Source organism: Pipistrellus kuhlii, unplaced genomic scaffold (genome assembly GCF_014108245.1).
Source record: "Pipistrellus kuhlii isolate mPipKuh1 unplaced genomic scaffold, mPipKuh1.p scaffold_m20_p_1, whole genome shotgun sequence".
NCBI classification, from domain to species: Eukaryota; Metazoa; Chordata; class Mammalia; order Chiroptera; family Vespertilionidae; genus Pipistrellus; species Pipistrellus kuhlii.
This window is the reverse complement of record NW_023425404.1, coordinates 9,159,404-9,174,291: the sequence shown is the minus strand read 5'-3', so window position 1 is coordinate 9,174,291 and position 14,888 is coordinate 9,159,404. Positions and strand designations below refer to the sequence as shown.

The window sequence follows — 14,888 nt, the reverse complement described above, 5'->3', positions numbered from 1 at the left end:
CCAGATGGCTTCCCTACCCATGGCTTGGAACTCTGGGCTGGGGTGCCCACTGGCTGGGAGAGGAGGGGATGAGAGAGGGAAAGAAGCTGAATGGGTTCCTGGCTGCACCTGGGTTGCTGGGGGAGCTTGCCAGTAGCGTGCAAGGCTGGATCCTATGGTCTGCATGGAAGAGTTTGTTGTTGTTGGGTTTTGCCTACTGACAATTCAGGGCTCCCTTGGGGATGAAACGGAGGTGGTAGTCAGGGAAGAGATCAATGCTGTGAGAGTTGCTTTTGATATCTGCCTTAAACGATTGTAATTCGTGGTAAAAAGACATGATTGTTATCTTATGCTGTATAGTCTTTTACTTCCTTGGATGCTCACAATATCCTGGAAGTTGTATTCATTGTTCTTCCCAATTTGCAAGAGAAGAACTAAAAATTGGATAGATCATAGAGTTTTCCATAAGGTCATTTGGCTAATAGTTATTGGAAGGGCAGAGCCCGGTTCTGACTCCCACTCCATCCAGTGAACTATCCCCCACACCAGACTTCTTCTTAGTTACCTATGCCCTACTTACCCTTCAAGTTTCCATGTAGGTTCCCCCTCCTCTGAGAAGTCTTCTCTGACCACATAAGGGCAGAGTTGTCTCTTGTTCTTCTGGACTCTATTTCAATCTACACAGAGACTTATTTAGTGCTGAACTTATAACTCCAAAGGGTGTCTCCAGTGTTAGGCAAGCCCACTTTATCTAGAGGTGATCTGTGTGCAAGATACAGACATAAATTATCTCCATAGACCTCTCATTTGCTAGACAGATTCTCAGGCCATAGAGAACATGTGTTATCTCCCTTCTAGACTCTTGAAGAAACTACTCCTGCTACTGCTGAGTTGCCTCCACAAACCTGAACACACTGGTACCTCCAAAGCTTTCTCATTTAAAGAGACACAGACACGACTCTTAACATTGTCTGTGTAATTGGGATGAAGTTTAAAAGATGTCCATTTAGCCAGCTAACTCTCCCTGAGCAGGCCAGGCAAGACACCAACATCAGCCAGGCTGCTAGGACATCAAGGACAACAGTAACAACAGCAGCAACAGTGGGGGATCACATTTATTTGGTGAGCACTGTTCTAAGGGCTTTGTCTTGCACAAAGTACCTTACTATGATAATTCAATATTATCTCCAGCTAGGCAACTGAAGCATAAAGAGAATAAGTACCTTGCTCAAGGTTACATAGTCAGCATGTGCTGGGGTCTGGACTTTGAACACAGGAAGTCTGGCTCCAGAGCCCATGCCTTTAACCTCTAAAAAATGGGCACTTAACACCATTGTTCTATTTGAATCCTAAAAACTGACCCATACTTGCCAGACTCTGCCTTTCCCCTTTGGTCTAACTCCTTATATTATTTAGGCTCATGTCTTTCTTCTCTACTAGCATGCAAGTGCCTTGGAAGGCTTGAACTATTTCTTTTTAATTTTGTATCTACACCATGAATGCTCCATGTTTTTTTTTTTTTTTTTAAAAAGTGAACAAACAAACAAACAATTTTTTTAAATTTGTTATCCTCCAGCTTACTTATGCCTCTCTCAAAGAATAAAAATCTAGTGACCAAATTGATGGATTGTTTCCTTTTTCCTATAAGTTATATTTTAATTGAGTCTGAAATTTCATATTCTCTCTCTCTTTCTCTCTCTCTCTCTCTCTCTCTCTCTCTCTCTCTCTCTCCCTCTCTCTCTCTCTCTATCTCTTTCCCCCTCTCTCTGATTTTTCAATAGTTACAAATTCTACCAAAATATGGGGTATTTTGGAGACTAAGATGTGTAGCTTTTTATTTATATCCATTGACTTTGGTTTTATTAGATATAGGTTGTAGACTAAGCCAACTGTGGCTTGTTGGGATCCCACAGCATTATCTCACATGCTCACTAACTCTCAGTAGCAGTTCATCTCCAACCATGACCAATTCTAGACAAGCTCCATCTTTTTCATTCAAGCTCTTGATGAATATGAGGAATGGGACAGGGCTTGACCTCCTACCAGAAACTGCCTCCTGAAGGGTTCATCACCTTCTTTGAATGCTGTGTTTAGCCAGTGACAAATCTTGGTTATGTCCCCCTTACATTCCTCATATCATGAGAAACTTTTCCAAAAGATTTCCTGAAGTCCATATATATAATAACTGGTGTGTGTCTCTATGATGATGGAATCCTGTTCTTGGTAGAATGGATTTTAAGTTAGTTTGACATGACTACTTTTTAGTTCTTATGGAAAATGCATTTCTTAAAGGAAGTGTTACAGTTCAAGATTTAAAAATGTCTCTTCTTCCCTCTCCCCATCTCTGTCCTTTTCTCAGAACAACACAAGCTTCAAAAGTCCTTCTCCATTTTCTTATTTGACAGGCTGGAATTGAGGTTTTAAAAGACTGTCTCCCTTCCCTTTCCTAAAGGGGTAGACACAGCAAACTGAGGATAGGGTAAGTTTGATGGCGAAGGCACCTTTAAGGCCTTTGGCAGTTTGGCAGTTTTCAAGGGAAGAAGAGGAGATAGAAGAAGGGATGGTCTTCTTAGGCATGAAAAATTTGTGAAAGAAATGGTGGGGGGTGGGGGGGGAGTAGGGTAAACTGGGAAGAGAGGACAGTGAGCTCCTTGCTGCAAAACCTGTGACTGTTTCCTAAGTAGGATATTGGTTTTGACTTGAAGTATAAATATAAATAGAAAAATATATGTATCATAAGAGTTCAGATAAACCAATTCATCTTCACAAACTAAGCACAGTGTGCAGAACTAGAAACAGAACTACTTTACCCCCTTTGCTTTCTCTAGTCCTTAACTCCCCCAAGGGTAATCAATGTTCTGACATTTAACAGCATAGAACAATTTTGCCCCCTTCTATACCTTATATTAATAGAACACATACAGTGTGTACTCTTGCATGAGATTCATCCCAAGTCTGGAGATGAAGACCCATTCTCAATGCTATGAAGCATTTTGCATGAATAGACTATAATTTATTTACCCATTCTACTGTAGATGGACACTGGATTATTTTTTTTTTAGGATTTGTCTATTATGAATAGAATTGTTATAAACATTCTTGTGCATGTCTTTGGTTAGACATATGTAAGCATTTCTGTTGGTATATACATAGGAAAGGACTTGTGAAGTCAAGGGGTAAAAAGCTCAAAACTACCCTATAAATACAATTCCCATGTTTTTGGATGAACAAACAAAGGTCCAGAGAGTTGCCCAAGGCTAAATAGGTGTAGGAATGAGTCTGGATTCAAATCCAGCACCACCTGATATCAAAACTCATGCTTTTCATCACTATTCTAAAATGCTTTTATATCTTGGAGAGAATTCATGCTTTCACTTCCCTCCCTGTCTTCAGTAGAACCTTTGCTGTTGTATTAAGGTAGAGAAGACTGAATGTGTGAAGCTGCCCTATTTGGAGTAGTGTCAGGAGAACCATAGTTTAGTTGGTGTAATAAATCTTTGAGGCTGCTATGCAAGAAAATCTTGTATCTCCCTCCAAAGCACCTAAGGGTAGAGCGTGCCCACATCCTATGCTTTTGCCCCAGGACACAAACAAGTGGGTGCATATAGCATTGGTGGTGCAGGTGAGACATCTGACATCACAAGAAGTTCTGCTAGGTATGGGTGGTCATATGAGATGAAAACTTTTGTTGTGTCAGTGACAATGTTTTTGAAGGTATAATATTAGGAGCGTATCAATCAGGACTCTTGGTCACAACTCAACTCAAACTTATTATTCATGTAATGAAAGTCCCAGGATTCACTGGATTTCAGGCCTAGCTGAATCTAGGTGCTAAAACATCACTAGAACTCTATCTGTATCTATCTCTTGGCTCTGCTTTCTTCTTTAACTCCATTCTTAGACATGATCATCATAAATAATAATAATAATAATGGTATCTGTCAGCAACTCTGGACTTCATTCTAATAGTTTGACAACATGGTAAGCAGAGAGGCCTTCCCCCCTCTCCCCCAAATAATTCTGGCTATAGTCCCAGAGTTAACTCTAATTCGACTCAGTTTGGGTGACAGGCCCATTCCTAACCTAGTCACTATGGCAGCAGATCAGAATGTGTTAATTGGCTAAACTGGGTTGTAGAATCTGGGATTAAGATGAACCCCATCTGAATGATGTAGATTGAGATTTCTGGTGAAAATAATTTTACTTTCAAAGTGAAGCCAAGGGTGTAGTGAAAGGGGGGCAAATAAAACCAATGAAGAGCCACTATGCAGAGTATTTGGCCCTGGGACACTACTGAAAAGTGCTAGAGGAAAAGCTAGCAAGTCCAGTCTGGGTCCTTTGGCATGTCAACAAAGCCTAGGCATGATGAGAGTGGTCATCTGCCTTCAAAATCTATCCTGGTTCTAGGCACAGGCCTGAATTTCTACTGGGTCTGTCTCAATGGAACAGAGGAACTGGAAAGAGGGGACCATTCCTTGATAAAGAGCCCATGTGTCAGTCCTGTGAGAGTCGCCCTCCCTCCTAAGCAGCCGGATAGTGAGACATTAGCAAAGATGTTAACCCCACATAAAAAGCATGCCGTTCAATAATTATGTAAATTAGCTGGCAATTAGATAATGCCACTCACATTTCCTTTTCTGCTAGATTTCCACACAACAGATAACTGCTTTTGAGCTTCTGCACCAGCTTGGATAGTCCATGCAGGCTCTGGGGCAAATCCACTACACTCGTGGCTGCATGGGCCATCCTATGGCTCCAGATAGAGTGGTAGTTTAGTTGGCTGACTGGATGGGGAGGGCTTCTGCTTCCCATTTTCTAATTTCTTGAGCTTTGGCATAGCCTATTAAAGGGCTAGGGAAGGCCAAAGGTTAAATGAGCCATTGGTTCAAGGCTTGTGATACTTAATGTAAGGGGATTTTTAGCTTTTGGCCATTTTGGCAATTTCCCAGTGGCCCCTGGAATGTTCCCAATCCAAGAAATAAATGTAAGGGCTGGAGGAGAGAATGTGGGCACCCCCAAGGCTGTAAAGGCTGAATAAACCCAATTCTGATGTCACCAGTCTTGAAATCAGATTGTTTCTGGCCTCTGTAGGAAAGAAAGCTTGGTTTTTCTGTCAGACTTTCTGATCACTCACAATAATGCAGGCAGGGGAATGTTGGTACCTTCAATGCTGGGCTAGAGGGAAGGGTGGAGAATCAGATAAGAGAAGGTCAGCAGACAGAACAGTGTGAACACCCTAGAGCAGGCTGGGTAAATTCCCATGATCTTCTGCACAGGGGAGTGTTCCTGGGCAGCTTAGTTAATTTTTGAGTTTCCCCAGATCACTAGGCTTGTGCTGCATTGCCCTTTGGGGCCATCTGAGGTTGGCATCCAGAGAAATGTGGGGGCTTAGGATTGCTCTCATGGAGCAGAAGTCAACTGATCCCCAGGAATTTTCTTCAGCTTTTCTTTTTATGCTTCATTCTTTGTACACATGTTCCCTGAGCTTCCACTCCATGTCCAGATCTCATGGCAGGCACCATGGTGAAGTAGAGCTGCCTCAGGGAGCTCCTCATTAAGTTTCCTGAGCCTGGGCTCTTCATTGCTGTGCTTCGTGTCTCCACTCTACATTTGGCCCCACTACATTTTGATGACCTTGAATGTGGAAATGGTTTCTTATTCTGCTTTGATATAGCAGTGTCTGGAAGGAAACAGAGCTCAATAAACAAACTGAATTGAGCAAGTCATTTAATTTATAGACAAATAATGACTCTTAGAAGCCAGGGGTGAATTGAGTATAGACCAGCCTCAAGAAGTTTCTGGGGACTGTTCATGTAGAGGTCTCCCATGTCTCTGCTCATCCATAACACTGGGCCCTCCATCTGTATGTCCTTGCCTCCCCCTAAGGATGCCTGTGGACTCCTTGGTCTAAAAGGGCAAGGGAGGTGGAGCAGCCAGGATGGTGTCTCTGTGAAAGCACTTACAAGCTTCTTGGTTTCACACACAGTGAACTCCATAATGTATGACATTATTTTTACATGCTCAGCTCATCAATAATTTCAGGCTTGGGGTACCCCTTGTGAGAGGCATTCATTTTATGATCAAATCTGCCTAGCTTCCCCCGTATCTAAATCAAGTGTATGTAAATCAACTGGGAAGAGGAGGAAGGAGAGCCGCTATCCTCTGAACACATTTTCCAAAAGTGGACCCTTTTCAATAATTTTATTTGAGGAAATACATAGATGCAGCAGTTATTGAGCCCAGAAGGAGTCCTCTTTTCAGGACAAGGGTTTCTTCTCTCCCCTAGGATGTTGCCTTTTGCCTTGGTTGCCATACCTCCTGTCAATGAGCACATTCTAAGAGATTGGGCTATGTGTCAGTTCCTGATAGCCACCTCTGGCTTCATGTCTTTCACTCATTCCATTCCAACAGCACCAGCCTCCAACATACCAACCTATGTTTTTTTTGTTTTTTTTTTTTTTTTTTGTTTTTTTTTTTAAAGACCTTTGCATAGACTACTACTTTTGTAACATTCTTCTGTTATATTTCCTGACTAGTTCCCTCACCATCTTTCAAGGCTTTCCTTAAATCAAACCTTCCCAAAGACTCTGATTTATAATGTTTGCCTATTTTCCATGTGTGAATGCTCCTAGCATAGTTGACTTCATGCTACCAAAGTGACACTGACCAGCTCAAAAACTTCTGAAATTTTAACGGTTGGTTCTCACCAGTCTGTATAAGTGGCACTCCATATCACTGTGTCCATGGTCAAGTTAAGCATCTGTTGCACCATTGGAGGTGCCCATTTTACAATTGGAAACACAATGTGTGGACAAGACCTTTTACAGAACAACTGTTTTTCTTAATGGGTTCAGCCAGCCTCTTGTTGATTGGGTTTGTTTGTTCAGTGGAAATAAGTGTGTGTTCCTAGTTAAAGAACAGCATTTTCCTCTTCATAGTCAGGGTAATGACTAGCTTTGCTGATTTGGTCATCATTAAAATAGTGAACAGTAGTGGTCTGACAGAGACCATGGTGCATTATCAAATATGCCAATTAATCAGCAACTTGCACAGCTCTTGGAAATTACGCTCATTGCTCTCATGTGAACAGAGACATCTCCACTCAGCTAGATCAGCCAGAGCCTGCCTTCAGGAACCAAATCACCTTCTTGACTGGATGCTGGTGCATTTCCAACCAGTATATAATACACATGACATGCTCTATGTCTGTGACATTCCTTAACTATTTATTTGTTTTTCATTCTGAAGTTTTCATAATTAAAAAAAAAATTGTGTTTTAATATACTGTTCTCACTCCACAGACGTATGCACTCATACATACATCATACATCAATGGCTGCTCTTCTCATACCTTCCTATCTGGACATAAGAAAGGAAGGAATCTAGTGTTCATTGAGCATCTACTATGTATATATCCTCAAGCTAGGATCTTCCCATACATAATCTCATTTAATCCTCTCTCCACCCTGGTAAAGAGGTTATACTGTAATTTTTTTCTCCTTTGCAGATGAGGAAATAGAATCTCAAATAGGTTAAGAAATGTGCTTAAAAGTCCCACCTATAAGAACTAGTATTCAAACTTGATCCTAAAGCACATATTTTGACCATTCCCCCTACCATTTAGTAAGAGACAAGAATTCTTTTGCTTATTATCCACCTTCTAATGTATTTTCGCTGATTTTTATAAATATTTCTATCAAAAATTAAAGTAGGGAATCTGTCTTAGGCTACCTACACCCAAACATTATCAAATTGGAAAAGGAAAATCTAAAAAAAACCCCAACAAAACAAAACAAAAAAACTAACCTTCTGTCATTTTTATGTTAAAATTACTTATTTGTATTTGAGTGTATACAACATTAACACTTACCTTAAAAATAAACTTTGGCTATGCGATCCTGTGGTATGAATATTGTACAAATGTGCTGATATGGCTTTGGTGGTTTTATGTTATTTTTGCATGTGAAAAAACTGGGTGCATTATTAGGAGCTGAGCTGGGGGTCATGTTTGAAGCACCAAGCACTGTGGGAATCACTAGAATAACCTGGCTCACAAGCCAATAATATTTTTGAACTGGGATGCAATATTTTCCTGACACATGCCCTAATCTTCTTCTCTTCTCCTTTCTCCCCTACTCCCTTCTCCCTGCAGGAATCCTGGGAAGCAGGTTATGGGCAGGACTGCCTCTGGCCCACACCATGAAGCCTGAGTCTGCACCCGCTCTGCTGAGGGCCGGGCTCTGTGTGAGCACTCAGCTTTTGGCTGCCCCTCTCCTTGCAGCCTCCTACTGCTAGGAGGAAGATCTTCAGAATTAGTCCTTGGCCTATTTCTACCTGTCACCTGGCTCACCTTACTGCCCACTCCTCCTCCATCACAGCACCTCGGACCCCAGCCCTCTCCCTGGCCTCTCCGGCTGGGGCGTTTGGGGTTCCACTGGGAGGAGTGCATTACTGAAGGCTCTCACCCACCACTTTCCTCTTCTCCTTGAATCAAGGCCTCCGGATCCACATGGATAGCTGAGATCTTTTCTTGGAGAAAGACACTCTGCTCTTCACTCCAGGCCCTCAGCGGCTCCACTTGACTTTCCTTCTCTTCTGCTGCCCCCTTTCCTCTGCTCTTTTCTGAATTTCTTGCTACTGTACCCATCTCACTTTCCTCCTTCCTCACCCTCTCAATATTGTGTGATTCTCCCTCTTGTGTGCTCTCTGTCCCCCAACCCATCTTTTCTCCCTCTCTCCCTTCTCTGCAAAGGGGGAATCGTCCCCTGAGGGCTGGTCCCTGGCTGTCTGCTCCTCTGAGCTGTCTAGTCCCTGCAGCCAAGATGAGTTTCACCGCGCACTCCGGGTTCTTTACCCTGAAGGCCAGCGTCTTGCTGGGGTCCCTGCTGGGGCTCTGCCTGGGCCTAGAATTCATGGGCCTACCCAACCAGTGGGCCCGCTACCTCCGCTGGGATGCCAGCACGCGCAGCGACCTGAGCTTCCAGTTCAAGACCAATGTCTCCACGGGGCTGCTCCTCTACCTGGACGATGGCGGTGTCTGCGACTTCCTCTGCCTCTCCCTGGTGGATGGCCGCGTGCAGCTCCGCCTCAGCATGGACTGCACTGAGACTGCTGTGCTGTCCGACAAGCAGGTGAACGACAGCACTTGGCACTTCCTCATGGTGAGCCGCGATCGCCTGAACACGCTGCTGGTGCTGGATGGCGAGGGGCGGTCTGGCGAGCTGCAGCCCCAGCGGCCCTACATGGAGGTGGTCAGTGACTTGTTCCTGGGCGGAGTCCCCGCAGACATACGACCTTCTGCCCTGACCCTGGAGGGAGTACAGGCTATGCCCGGCTTCAAGGGATTAATCCTGGATCTCAAGTACGGCAACTCAGAGCCTCGGCTTCTGGGGAGCCAGGGTATCCAGTTGGATGCCGAGGGACCCTGTGGCGACCGTCCCTGTGAAAACGGGGGGATCTGCTTTCTCCTGGATGGCCATCCCACCTGTGACTGTTCTACCACTGGCTATGGTGGCAAGCTCTGCTCCGAAGGTAAGGCCTTCTTCCTTCTTCCTATTCAATGGGTTGGGTGAAGGCCAAGAGCCCTGGTACACATTGAAGTGCATCTTTAGCTGCACGTTAGATAATCCAGTGCTTTCCCCAAGGAGCTGGCGAAAATCCTTTGCTTGCTCTCAATGGAAAATCCATCAGCTATCAGCAGAAAGAGAATCCTGGCTACTCAGTCATGAGCTTCTTACTCAGTATTTGGCTGTACTCAAAGGGTTGGATGAAGTGACTGCAGAATCTGTGCCCAGCTCAGCTCCTTCCACCCAAGCACAGCTTAGCAGAATCAACACAGGGCAAGAAATCAGATAGAAAATTGGCAAAATGGTTATCTCTGTCCCTCCTAATCCCTTGAGAATTGGACTCCTGGGGATAGATGGGAAACTCCTCATTACTTCCTTCTTATAATCCCCAGCATAAGGAATGCCTGTGCCAAGAAGAAGTAGGGTGGATGGATTGCATGTCCATGTTTGGCTCCACTGTAAACCCAGTCCTTCAACCGTACCCCTCCTCCCACAATATTCTGGGAGGCATCTAGAGGATGCATGAGGCATCTGGGGATGGGCTGTCTTGCCTCCTTATTCTAGCACTAGGATTTTTTTTTTATATGAAGTTATTCTTTCCTATCCTCTCCTCTCCATGTGTGAGAACAGTACAGGAAGGCACAGAAGGACCCATGTGCAGCCAAGCCTCTGAGGGAGCTGGCAACACTCAGCATAGCCGTGGAGAACATCCCAAGTTCAATTACAACTTCCCAGGGAGAGGGAAGAAGAGACTGCCCTCAACTGTCCAAGGCTGCCCTCATCTTCTTTTTTTATTTTTTTTTATTGATTTTGTGTAGAGAGGAAAGGAGAGAGATAGAGAGTTAGAAACATCGATGAGAGAGTCATCGATCAGCTGTCTCTTGCACACCCTCTACTGGGGATATGCCCGCAACCAAGATACATATCCTTGACCGGAATCGAACCTGGGACCCTTCAGTCCCCAAGCCGATGCTCTATCCATTGAGCCAAACCAATCTCGGCAGCTGCCCTCATCTTATTCTTCAAATTTTGACTATTTGGGATTAGATCTGAGAATTGGTCCAGGCTTTACTTAAAATCCAGATTCTTGGACTCACTAAAGTCTAGATTTCAATAGGAAAGACCACTGAAATGACCAAGTGTGTGAGAACTGGCCAAATGGGAGTGTGTTTGGTGAGGTTGGGAAGAGGAAGAGGCAAGGAAGTTACATTTCCTCTCATCCTTTTGGAGTTAAACCCTAGATTCTTCTGGAAATGTTTGTGTAGTCATCTCATGCTGTTCCCTTCATGAAGATGGTAGGATGGTACACAGCATAATAGTGATCCTCAACTTTGGTTGCATATTAGGATCACCTGGAGGAGTTTAAAAACTGACAACATGGAAAATTTATTCAGAAGTTTATGGAGTGTGGGATCCAAACATCTGTATATTTTTGAGGCTCCCTAGTGATTCTATTGTGCAGGACCAGCAGGTTGAGTGACATCAGGTCGGTGGGGCCAGGTAAGTGTCTTAGCACTGACTCCCAACATCTCTTTGAGATGAGGCCCCACTCCCTTGAGATTTGTAATGAGAATGGTGTGCAGGTGTTCCTCAAACTTTCTCAGGAAGAGCTGAACCCCAAAAGCAGGTTGTAGTTGATAAAGAACTTTAGTTACTATTTAAACAATTTTTTACAATCAAAGCTAAATTTATTTCACAGGTGATATGTGTTGGAGACTAGGACACTTTCAGGTTCTTGTTGGAGGCCTCTGTGTAGGTCATGTATGGGTATTACAGGAGAGTCTCTGGGTCTCTGCTGCTTCTTTCTTCTACTGGGTTGGGCATTGTATTTCACTTCCTTTGAATGGGCTACAGGTGAGGCAGATGCTAGACATGTATGTCATCTCTTCTGGCGTCTGTTCCCCCGACCCTCACCCCACAATGAACCCATTGGAAAAAGGGATGGGGAAGAGGGGCCAACCCAACCCCAACCCACAAAGCCACATCAGGAATATGGTTACTGAAGCATTTCTTGCAAGCAGGTGCCTTCTGGAGCTGACTGCTGTTCCAAAGTGTTTGGCTTTGGAGAAAGTCCTGCCTGAAGATGCTGACATGATCACTTGCTTTTCATTCACCCAAAGGATCTGTTCAGTTCCCAGAACTTGTACTGAAAGCTGGCATTCTTCCTTTCTAGGGACCAGGGTGTTTGCAAGTGTGTTGCTAACTTGCTGATTATACTTGATTGCATTTTTTTTGTGTGTTTAAAAAGAACTCATTTCCTCTGGGCAGGTCTGGATCAGCACTTTTTCTGCAGGAAGATTCTCTATACTATATATGTACACAATCAGTCTTCTCTCTTTTTGTTTTGGTGTGTGTGTGTGTGTGTGTGTGTGTGTGTGTGTTTGTGACCTATAGCAGAATTTCCTTGAAGCAGATTGAAGATCAATTTTTAATAGCTAAATTCAATATGTATATTTTAACAATGACTCTTTCTACAGGGTTCAGATCATTTCGTGGCGATGCACTGATATGTCTATTTGTAGAAGGCAAGCAAACAGCTTAGATCATTTATTCCCCTGATATGTAAATAGAGTAAATAAATTGTGTAGTAAGAGGAACACTTGGTTGGCCTGGAATAGAGCCATGCAGAGGTTGAGGTGAGGGAGGCTGTTGGAGAAGTATCAGAATTTACTGTTGGTAACTTGGAGCCTGTTGATACTGGTAATTGTCATCATGTCTAATCAATCACAAAAATGCATCACAGGCTTTTGGAGAATATCTGTTCTCGCCACACACAGTTAATTTTTAGAGTAAATGGGGAAAACTCACCTGTAACATATTAAGGTGGAAAAATCACAGCAGCTGCTGAGTGTCAAGCATATCTGCATAACACAAGATAAATAGCCTAAAAAATTGCCTACCCATTTTTCTCAAGATAATGTGGTGAAGCAAATAGTGAGGATGCACCCATCCCCTCTTCCCCCTTTATACTGAACAGGTCATAGAACTGAAACCAGGAAACTTATTCCCAGCAGCCAGTCACGTGTACCAGGCATCTGATTGTCCCAATGTGTCGGATGGGCCCTTCCCCTTCATTGCATGGGGGCTTGCATTTGGTGTGGAAGATTCATTTTGTACTTTGTACTTTAGCAGTTCAAGAGCAAGAAGAGTTGAGTGGGCTCCTGAAGCTTCAGATGGATGTGGTCAGGGCCTGTTGGAGAGCCTCTCTGTGGGCCATTAGCTCCTAGCATGCCGGCGGGCTTGATGTTTGTTTGGCCTCTCTGGCTTTCTACGCCTCAGTGGCTCCAAAATGTCTCTATGTTGCCCTTCAGGAAGAATGCATATCTCTTTTATGGACTTTGGGCTATTTTCATCCCCTATTGGTGTTTTCTCTGGTTAAAACCCAGAGGGCACCAGAAATAGTTGCTATGGGAGAGTTGGGCCTAGTGGTAGGAGGTTCCAGACAGTGTCTTCTGTGTCAGTTGCTGAAAGGTTCTAGGCTCTAGTTGCAGACCCAATTCCACACAGCTTTCCTGGGAAGGTTTCATTCCAAGACCCCCAATGTAATTTATGGTAACGTTGCACATTCTGGCACATGATGGAAGGAAGAATAATCTAGATTTTTACTTCTCTGTGTTATGTTTATGAGTAAAATATTTTGGTGCTTAACTTCAGGTTTGTTAATGTTGCCACTTAATTTTGCCTTTTCAGTCATGTTCATGGAGGATGGAAGTGCAGGCAATTCAAAATGATTCTAAAATGAAATATATCTGCTTTGGGAATTTAGTTAAGCTATGGAGCAGCACAGTCACCTGGTGTTTGTTTAGCACAGCCTGTCCTGTTATGGGCAGCCCTGAAGCTCACAGGACAAATGAGGAGGTATCCTGAGCTCCCTCTAGGGAACAGGTCTCTCATGTGTCATTGAGAGCTTGTCATTACCTTGAAATGAGTTTAAAGTTAACTGTTTTTTTTTTTTTGTTTATTTATTTATTTGTTTTTTTTAATATGAACGTACAAGTATTGAATTTCACAACAATCTTATGGTCGTGAAGAATTGATTCATCCAAGGTGTATAAATTTCAGTACTAATCTCCATGAAGAGTTTATTTAGCATGATGTCAGCTTGTTGCAGGTGGGGTGGGGTCAAGGGAAGATGGAGAAGACCTCACAGGTTGATCTCAACTCCCAAATCTTGGTACATGGTCCAACTATTTTTTTTCCCCCCTGTTGACATGGGCAGGTATACAAACCAGAAGTTGCTTATCTCGAGTCTCAGCTATAAAGTTTTCAGGTGTTGGAGTCCTACAGTGAAGTATAGTGGTGAGTGTTGGTGACAGGGGTCAGACCCTTATTACAAGCACACTGTTGTGTGGTGTCCATTCATTAGTCTACTCTCCCATGCCTCCTGCTGTCTGAAGCTGACAGCCTATACCAGTTGGTTTGATTGATGGCTCAACACCACTGTGTGGCCTTGGTATGCCTTCCTGAAAGTTAATTTTAATCATTTCTCTTTTTATTGATAATTTCGTGACTTTGCCCTCATTTCTCAAAGCCAGAACTAACACGAAATGGTGTTTCAAGAGAAGATGCTTACCTGAGCATTTACCAAAGGCCAAAGACATCGGATGCTGGAGTTGAGTACCAGTGATTGCCATAGCTGGATCCTTCTGTTTTGCACACGTGTAAAAACACAATCATCTTCCCTCCCCCTTTCCCCTGCACATCCTGCCAGAATCATAACTGGCTTTGTTCCTAATCTGTGTTCCTGAAAGGCTTGGGGGGAGGGGGCAGGGAAGGACTAAGGGGAGTGCTGAATAGTCAGAGAGTAAAGGCTGACTTCTTTCAGAATACTTCTCCCTGGTATGGAGCCTGCAGCCCAGAAACAAGGCCTTAAAACATACACAAAGGAGGACTGCTGCTTCTGAGACGTGGTGCCCCACGCATTCAGGCTTTAGGTAGGACCAGCCCAGCTAGCAGGGGCTGTCACTAAATGGAGCCTGAATAGGGGTCTGATTGCTCCCTTTTTCTCCTCTCCTTCTGATTACCAAATGAAATTTCCTGGTATGCTGTATGCTAAATGGCAGAGCAGCCGCCTGCCACTTGCTCCAATAATCCCTCTTTTAGCTGCTGAGGGAAGAGCAATTTTTTACACCCCCCCCCCCCCCCACTTATGCCTCCTTCAGAGAAATAAGACCCTTGTTCCTTGTTCCCCCTCAATGGAGTGAAAACAGCCTTCCTCCTTTGCAGGGCCTGCACACCAGCTGCAGGGGTGGGTTTGGGAGATGCTTCCGTCCAAATTCAGCAGTGTTGAGGGTCAGCAGGCATTTTGCCAGGAGCCTTGAGTGGCACATGAACTTGCATTTG

General features: G+C 43.9%; 1 protein-coding gene across 15 annotated transcripts in view; it reads left to right on the top strand.

Annotated features, from left to right (window-relative positions):
* The window catches only part of NRXN3 (neurexin 3), a 1,462,974-nt gene that overhangs the window by 56,681 nt on the left and 1,391,405 nt on the right, over positions 1–14,888 (top strand). For all 15 annotated transcript variants that reach the window (XR_006740652.1, XR_006740674.1, XR_004986670.2 and 12 more), the window contains exon 2: positions 8,132–9,510. Coding sequence is in view for 11 of the 15 variants with exons in the window: in XM_036430072.2 (XP_036285965.1) it covers positions 8,802–9,510 (709 nt within the window). In the remaining 4 variants the exon portion in view is untranslated. The remainder of the gene's footprint in view (positions 1–8,131; positions 9,511–14,888) is intronic.